Raw genomic sequence first — 8,764 nt, forward strand, 5'->3', positions numbered from 1 at the left:
CTGCATTGAAGAAAGGATTTAAGGACTTACTACCACGAGCTGTAATGCCTGGGTCTTCAGCAACTGATTACCATGGTCACCAGGACAAAGGCAAATTTACCTGCTGGCAGTGTCAAATGCCCAGCACTATAATCCAGAGCTCAGGTAACTGATCCAAGCTAGTTCACCCCGATCCTGTGCTCAGAACACTCTGCAGTGAGAAGCTCATATCTCTTCTTTGACATGTGACTGGTGAAGGAGCGAAGGGTGGGACAGGCCACTTCACTTACAGCATGTGAAATTTGGTTTCAATTTTCTGATGGTGGTGGAGAGATCAAACCATCTAGTCTCTCTTCAGGCTTGCCCTAACCTTAATGCCGTGGGGATGTAGCTATGTTTGCTCCTCTTTGAAGCTGGGCCATGTGCTGTGCTGGATTGCAGGATCCTTCCAGTTCACCCCAGGGATGGGGTTTGGTAAGAGGGAAGTTCACTTTTTCTGGCACTGCTTGGAAAACAGTTTTGACACCTCTGTCACTTTGCAATGGCAAGAAGAAGAGATATGGCTGATGCTAGCCTGAGCAAGAGGCAGTTCTGCTGACTGGAAGAGCCCTGGACAGTGACAGCAGTCAGGACTACACTCCTTAGCAAAGACAGAGGCAGTAAGCAGCCTGGCCAGGCCTGGCTTCACACCCTGAGCTGGGCTAACTCCCAGCATCTGATTTTGTCTAATCCCTAAATGCTACCAAAACACTTTCTTTTCTTCTCATGACTTGACTTAGAGAATCCGAAATAAATGTTAGATTTTTTTTAAATTTTGCAAACCCAACGACAACAAAGCAAGCGCGTTCTGCTTTCTTGGGGAGCAGTTTCCTCGGTGCCTGGGGGTTCTGCAGCCCCGGTTCCACCCGGGGCAGCAGAAAGCCGGGGTGGGGGCCCTCGGAGCGCCGCCCGCAGCCCTGCCGGGGCGGGCGGAGGTGCCGCATTGAAGAGTAACAAAGCGCCGTGCGCGGGCGGGGAGCGAACGCGGGGAGGGGGCGAGGCGGGAGGGCAGCGGGGCCGGCCGCGGGGCGAGCTGCCCGGCGCTCCCCTGTTCCTTCCCCCCCGAGCCGGTGTCAGGTATTGCGAGGAGGGGTAGGGGCCCGGGGAGGAGATGGCTGGAGGCTTTCCAGCCCCGGCTCACGCAATGCAAACTCCGCACGCAACGGGGAGGCGACAGGCGGAGGAGGGGAAGCGCTCCGGCTTCCTCAGCCCCCAAGATGCAGGCGAGCCTTTGCCTCCCGACAGCGAGGGCTGCGAGCCCGCCCGCCACCCCGCTCCCCTCCCGGCACCCCCTCCGCTAAAACTTTTGGCCCCGGCCTCAAAAAGCATCCGCGGCTCAGCCGCTCCACTTGGCGAGAGCCCAAGGGCAGCTGGCAAATAGCCGCGACCCCTCAAGCCAGGGGAAGGGCCAGGCAGCGGCGATTTGTCAGCGGGGTAACTGCGGCACGCCCGCGCCGCGCCGCGCACCGCTGATGCCGGCGGACTTAAAGCCGCCGGTACCGATGCCAGGCGCCCAGACGCGGCGGCTCCGGCTCGGGCTCCGCCTGGGGGCAGCGGGCCGCCCTCCCCGCGCCCTCTGAGCCGCTCGCCCTCGCTCCCCGCAGCGGGCTGGGGTGGCCCCGTCCCGTCCCCGCAGCCCAGCAGGCAGGTGGGAGGGAGGGGGCGGCAGCAGCAGCCCGCTCGCCCCCGGTCCGAGGGGCTACGCCGGGCAGGTGGCTGCGGGCGGGGCGAGCTCCGAAGGGTTAAAGCGCTGGGAAGGTGATCCTAACTCTGCGCTGGGATCGGGTGCAACTGGCATTTGCCTCACATGACCTGCCAAGCTCCGGGTGACAGGAACCGGGGCTCCTAATGAGTTTCCCAGAGGCTGGGATCTGAACGTCGCCGTCGCCGCTCTCCTCCCGAGGCTGCCCGTTAGAGCCGCCGGCGGCTGCCCGGCCCCTCTCCATCCTCCCCGAGGTCTCAGATGGAAGCACCGTGCAACAGGTCAGTTCTGCTACAGGCGCCCGGGGTGACCCTTTGTTTCACCCCTTCCTCCCCTCGCTGCTTCAGAAAGCCTGGAGCAAACGGCAGGAGCGGATGGCCCCCGGCACGGGGATGGGAAGCGGCACCAGTCAGCGCTGCCACGCCGGAACCTCAGGCATCCTCCGCAGCCCATCCCCGGGGCCGCCGGCCGCCAGCCTGAGCTGCCGCGACGGGCACGAAGGTGCGGGGAGGAGGGAAGGGCTCGGGCCAGGGTGGGGGCTCCACGGCCTGGGAGGTTTCCCCTCTGGAGCAGCAGGAGGCTACCAGGGCGGCGGGGGTCCTCGTTTCTCGTGGGGGCTCATTCGCCGGGCGGAGCGGTGCGCGGCGCCGGGATGAACCTGTCTCGGGCGCACAGCGGCTGCCTGCATCCGCGGCGGCTCGTCAGGCCAGAGCATCCTCCTGCCTCCCTTCCTGCCTCTCTGCTGTGACCTTCTGGATCCCCCGCTGCAAACTTTCCCCACCGGCGGAGGAGAGAGCAGCGGCCCCGCCGCCAAACACGAATTCGATCCCCTGTTGAGCGCTTGCCGTTTGATTATCGATTATGTTCGCACAGGATCCGGGCGGGCTTTAGGCACACGAGGAGCGCATAGCAAGGACGCACCCCGACTGCCAGCGCCACCGGCGCTGCGCTCCGCCACGCCAGCGCGCCCCTGTCCCCTCGCCCGCCCGGGGCTTCTCCGCGCCCGCGGGCGGCGGGGAGCTCCCCAGCCCTTCCGCGGGGCCGCCGACCTTGCCCTTGCCCTTTCCCTTGCAGCATGGCCCTCGAGAGGCTCGGGGAAGCTCTGGGCGGCATCCCCCCCTTGCAAAGCTCCCTGCTGCTCCTCCTCTGCCTGCTCGCCGCCATCCACCTGGGCAAGCTCCTCCTGCAGCAGCAGCAGCGCCGCCGGCAGGGCCAGCGCCGGGCGCCGCCGGGCCCTTTCCCCTGGCCCTTGATCGGCAACGCGGCGCAGCTGGGCAGCGCCCCGCACCTCTCCTTCGCTCGCCTGGCCAGCACCTACGGCGCCGTCTTCCAGCTGCGCCTGGGCCGGTGGCCGGTGGTGGTGCTGAACGGGGAGCGCGCCATCCGCCAGGCCCTCGTCCGCCAGGGGGCCGCCTTCGCCGGCCGGCCGCCCTTCCCCTCCTTCCAGCTGGTGTCGGGCGGGCTCAGCCTGGCCTTCGGCGGCTACTCGGAGCTGTGGAAGCTGCACCGCCGGGCGGCGCACGCCACGGTGCGCGCCTTCTCCACCGGCAGCCCCGCCACCCGCCGCCTGCTGGAGCGGCACCTGGTGGGCGAGGCGCGGGCGCTGGTGGCGCTGCTGGTGCGCGGCAGCGCCGGCGGCACCTTCCTCGACCCCTCGCGCGTCCTGGTGGTGGCCGTGGCCAACGTGATGAGCGCCCTGTGCTTCGGCCGCCGCTACAGCCACGGCGACGGCGAGTTCCTGCGCCTGGTGGGGCGCAACGAGCAGTTCGGGCGGGCGGTGGGCGCCGGCAGCCTGGTGGACGCGCTGCCCTGGCTCCAGCGCTTCCCCAGCCCCGTGCGCGCCGCCTACCGCGCCTTCCGCGACCTCAACCGCGACTTCTACGGCTTTGTCCGCGGCAAGTTCCTGCAGCACCAGCGCAGCCTGCGCCCGGGGGCCGCCCCCCGCGACATGATGGACGCCTTCATCCGCCTGCAGCGGGAGCAGCCGCGGCTGCAGCTCGAGCACGTGCCCGCCACCGTCACCGACATCTTCGGCGCCAGCCAGGACACCCTCTCCACCGCCCTGCAGTGGCTCCTCATCTTCCTCATCAGGTACGTGCCGACGGGGCGGGCCCTCCCCCTACCCGCCGCCCGGGCGGAGGCGGGAGGCCGGGCCGCCCCACCTGCCCGCGGGGGGGACGCGGGGGTCAGCCCGGTGCGGCGGGATGCGAGCGCCAGCCCGGGGGACCCCCCTTAAATGGCGCCGCACGGGCAGACTCGCCGCCGGGCGGGGAAGGGCCCCCTCGGCGGTACCAGCCGGCCCGGGGGCAGGGGGGGCAGCGGCGGCCGTCGGGGCCAGGGCCCGTGTCCCCAGCCGCTCCTAACTAACACGGAACCGCCGGCAGAGCTGCCGGAAAAAGAAAAGGAAGGGGAGAAACCCCACGAAAGCCCAAACTACTCTGGCGGTTGGGTGGCGGTGCATAGAGAGGCTGGCAAAAAGGCTGCCTGAAAGGAACAGGTGCCACCCGGTCGAGATTAAGGAGATGACAGGAACAGGATAGCAAGGGCTGAAGCGAGACCAGCAGCTGGTGCGCCGGTGTCCCCCGCTGGGTACCGTGCCAGCGGCGTCTGCCCGCCCTGCCGCTCTGCCACCCGCGCCGCCAGCGGGGGAAGCGCACCGAGGGGAGCTGCTTTAGCAGAAGGCTTAACACTGATTTTCTTGCCTCTCCCGGCGTTTTCTTTCATCGGCTGCATAATTTGTAGGCTTGTGCAAACGCTATCTGCTTGGGCGCTTCTTTAAAAACCAGGCAAATATTCAGCGCTTCGAGCTAAGGGTACGATGCCCAGTATTCACGTAACCTGTTGCGTTTCTCCCCACTACCTACATTTGCCCAGCATTTGACATGCAGATCTGCTGCAGGAGGAAGAGGCAAGAACACAGAAACCAAACTCGAATACTTAAAGCAAATAAAGCCTCTGGCAGAACGCATGCTTTTAGACAAGGAAAGGAAAACAAGTAAAATGTATTAATATTTTGATCTTGTTTGGTTACTGTGTAGTCTTCCAAATTATCCAGAAACAGTCATCTTAAATTACATTAGAAAGAAAATGTATTTTGGTATTAATTAGAAAAAGTCCACATGAGAGTGAGATGTCCATAAAGCTATTCTGACAATTATTAGCAGGGAGTATTTTTTTAAAAAAAGCTACAGCCTTTCATATGTACACAATATGTCTAGTGATAACAAACTCCATGCCAACTTTTCGAAGTCGCATACACAGCTGGAAAAAAGAAATCTCATTCCCACAGAAAGCCCGATTATTTAAAAGATACAAGTAATTTTAGTTTTAGTATGAATTTTCAAAAATGGATCAGAATGTTGTGTTTGGGCATATTTTAAGTTAGTTTCATTTTTTATGTTGAGAATCAGTTAAGTGTGATATTAACGTGAAAACTGAGTGTGTCTAAAATGACACCACTGCATGGGAAGTTTGGATTTTTCTCTCAGAGTTTTCCGTCAAGGTTTGCACATTCCTGCAATATATTTAAACTTTGCTCAAAATGCATTATTTGGGGTAGGGGTGAAGTTCTGTGAAAAATGTTTACAGCAAGGATTGTTTTTAAGAAAGTCTTTTAAAAGTCTTTTGTACACACATCTTACTTTAAATGACAGGTATCCGAATGTGCAGGCTAAAATGCAAGAAGAAGTGGATAGGATTGTTGGAAGAGACCGTCTGCCATGTGCTGAAGATCAGCCTCACTTGCCCTATATCATGGCTTTCTTGTACGAATCCATGCGTTTCAGCAGCTTTGTGCCTGTCACTATCCCACATGCCACCACAGCCAACACCTTCATAATGGGCTACCTCATTCCCAAGGACACGGTGATTTTTGTTAATCAGTGGTCAGTGAATCACGATCCAGCAAAATGGTCAAACCCAGAGGATTTTGATCCAACAAGATTCCTGGATGAGAATGGATTCATCAATAAAGATCTTACTAGTAGCGTGATGATTTTCTCACTGGGAAAACGTCGGTGTATTGGAGAGGAATTATCCAAGGTGCAGCTGTTTCTTTTTACTTCTATACTGGTGCATCAGTGCAATTTTACTGCTAATCCAAATGAGGACCCTAAAATGGACTTTACCTATGGGTTGACCATTAAACCTAAGCCATTTACCTTGAATGTTACACTTAGAGATACTATGGATTTGCTCGATCAGGCTGTCCAAAGACTGCAAGCAGAGAAAGCAGCCAATGAAAATCAGCTGTCAGCAAATGCCTAAGCAACAAATCTTGCATCTAAAGATAATCCCTCTCTTTTTAGACTTAAATAAGTTATAGTTTTTTCTGGTGATCTTTTTTGGAAAATAGCCAATATTGCAAGTTACAAGAGCAAAAAGGAAGACTGCACAAGGTATAATTCAGTTCTCTTTTTAACTCTAGAAGGAGAGCCAGGGGAGCAATATAATATATTAAAGGGTAAAACATATGCAATTTGAAAGTAAGCCTTTTCTTTTCTAGCTTGTTCACAGAAGTCACCATTGTAAAGCGCTTTTTATCTACTGACTGGTTGGAGCATCTCCAGGAACTGTTTATACAATCCTTTCCATGTCTCCATGCGCTATGCCTTAATGCTAAGTTTGCCTTCAGTGACTCCACATCCCGAAGTGAAATCTCATATTTAAAAAAAAAAAAAAAAAAAAAAAAAAAAGGAGAAAAAAAAAAAAGGTTGCTCAGAACGCTGCAGCCTGCCTTTGAAATCGCTGTACTGGGAACTGCCGTAGGCACACAGCACTGTTGTGACTGTTGGGATGTACATTAATGCCTCAATAATAAATGTTCAAATGATTTTTGGTAAAATGACAATGTGAAATCTTACCTTTAGCATTCCAAAGTGTTTACATAAATGACTAAAAAAAAAGGACTTGCTTAGAAGCATATTTGAAAATAAAATTCATATTTTATAGATAATGAACCGATTGTCCTAATATAGTAACTTTTCATTAAGTTTTGAAAGATCAGATTTGATATGTCACCAAATGGCGAGGGTGATACAAACCATATGCTAATATGTTCATTAGCAATATTCATTAACAAAATAGATATTTGAATTAGAAAGTTTTATAAAGGTATAGCTGAACTTTGTATTTCTGTAGTAAAGAGTTAATATCCCTGTCCCTAGGCACATAGGTAAGTCCAGTAAAATCCACATTGGCAGAGGTATTTTGGAGTGCTGATTTGGGGGTTTTATATTGAAACTTTCATGTTACAAGCCTCGAGTAAAGTGTACAGCAAATACGCCCCTGCTCACTAGTCATTCTGTTAGGCTGAGTTCAATGATATATCTAAAAATCAACCATGTTCTTTTAGTATGATTTGTTTGGAACAAAGTCTCAGAAGGAAAACTAACATTATGTGTCCTAATTAAACTACGCATTAACCAAAGAAAAAGTACTTTTAAAACTTTTGTGAGGCAAAGGACATAAAATCAAAACTAAAACCCCAGAAGTATTATTTTAAACTTGTGAAACTTTATGGCCTTGAACCTCTGGCTAACTTTTGTATATACAAAGCTGCATGCGTTCCTCTAAAAAGCAAACAACTCTATGTAAATGCCTGATTTTGAAAAGTGTTGGGCACTTCTTTGGAGCCACAGATCACCATCAATTACATAAGAAATCCATCAGAAATGAGAGTACTTCACATGACTTGCCACGTGCGGCCTAGTACTAAGCAAGGTGTTAGTAGCACTAGAAAATTAAGGGTGCAATGCTACACAGTAATGCAGCTCTGCTGAGACCTAAGCAAGTGAAGCTTTGCACTGGGTCTTTCCGATAGATGGCCAGTCTTAGTCATGTTGGCAGCAGGGACAGAACTTACACTGACATTGGGGAGAGCTGGGTTAGCAACACAATCCTGATCTTCTTAAGTAGAAGCTTCGCTACTGATTTAAAAAAACTGCATCAAGCCTAAAAGTATTACTCTGTAACCCTACACAGTAGTAATGTAGCTGTTTAAAGTCATATGGCATCTATCTTCTTTTTTTAGAGCTAAAAAAAGCTTTCTATTACATACACAAGGAGTAACCTCAGGTGTTTTTCTGAATTATGTACAAGTTTGCGTTATCTGAGAACTTAGCCTATACCTGTGAAAAGCTTTGCAAGATACCCAGCATTTTCATATGGAGATCTACATTAGATCAAATGCTAGCAAGACAATTTCCTTGTACCTTTTGTAAGCAGTGTTATTAAAAAAAATATAAAAAGTATGTAACCTACAACTGAATAGTTATTGTAATGCAAGGATCACCAATTCATATTTTAATAAAAATGGCTTTTGCAATTTTGTACTCTGCCAAAAGCTTTAACTATGCACTGGCTACTAATGGAACATTCATTCACACTGCTCTTGACTGTCAGGGGGTCACACACTATGTAGCTGTTGGTCAAATAGTGCCTCTATAACCTGTGAAGTTACTCACATTTAGTAGCACCCATTTAGAATGTATGCAGTTGTTCAGCAAGCTAACTTTTATGGTCATTTTGAGATGTATCATTGTGTTACCAAAATACTAAATAAAATTATTCTTACACTGCCTTTGCTTAGTTTTTGTATGGCTTTCTAACATCAAGATAAGCAAAATTATTATTTCTGATTTGGAAAGTATTATTATTTTAGAGATTTGTTCATATACTTGTCACTTTCTTCCCGTTTCTGGGTTTTAAAGGTTTTTCTCTTATCCTGCCCTTACACTTCTTAAGTCTGCCAGCTTACTGATACTTTGCCATCTGTGTTAAGCTTTCTCATGCTCCTTGCTAAGAACATTCCCTGCTGCTCATCTCAGCATCAATCTGAATTTGCTCATGTCTTTTGCTTTCTTCTAATACCTGCTAATCTCTCCTCACCCTGCACAATCTCCTATGCTATGTTCTTCCCTCTGGAATTTCAGTTTACTTCCATCTCCCCTTACTTCAAGCCCATAGACTTGTTTTCCTCTCTCCTTTTCCCTCCTATATCTAGTGGTGGCACCTATATACTCCTGATTCTGGAACCCCACCACT

The 8,764-nt window shown here is 52.4% G+C and overlaps 1 protein-coding gene across 1 annotated transcript; it reads left to right on the forward strand.

Annotated features, from left to right (window-relative positions):
* Window positions 1-979: 979 nt before the first annotated feature.
* LOC101910938 (cytochrome P450 1B1) lies at window positions 980-8,300 on the forward strand. Its single transcript, XM_055816640.1, has 3 exons — window positions 980-2,001; window positions 2,795-3,811; window positions 5,374-8,300. Exons 1-3 carry the CDS (start codon window positions 1,982-1,984, stop codon window positions 5,984-5,986), a joined length of 1,650 nt encoding a protein of 549 aa, XP_055672615.1. The 5' UTR covers window positions 980-1,981; the 3' UTR covers window positions 5,987-8,300.
* Window positions 8,301-8,764: the final 464 nt, after the last annotated feature.

Source organism: Falco peregrinus, chromosome 11 (genome assembly GCF_023634155.1).
Source record: "Falco peregrinus isolate bFalPer1 chromosome 11, bFalPer1.pri, whole genome shotgun sequence".
Classification (NCBI taxonomy): domain Eukaryota; kingdom Metazoa; phylum Chordata; class Aves; order Falconiformes; family Falconidae; genus Falco; species Falco peregrinus.

What these genes read in the sequence shown, in the direction of transcription:
- LOC101910938 (XM_055816640.1), top strand. Translation starts at nt 1,982, where the DNA reads ATGGAAGCACCGTGCAACAG. An exon ending in ATGGAAGCACCGTGCAACAG is followed by an intron (nt 2,002 to 2,794) that starts GTCAGTTCTGCT and finishes TTTCCCTTGCAG; the next exon opens with CATGGCCCTCGAGAGGCTCG. An exon ending in CTCCTCATCTTCCTCATCAG is followed by an intron (nt 3,812 to 5,373) that starts GTACGTGCCGAC and finishes TTTAAATGACAG; the next exon opens with GTATCCGAATGTGCAGGCTA.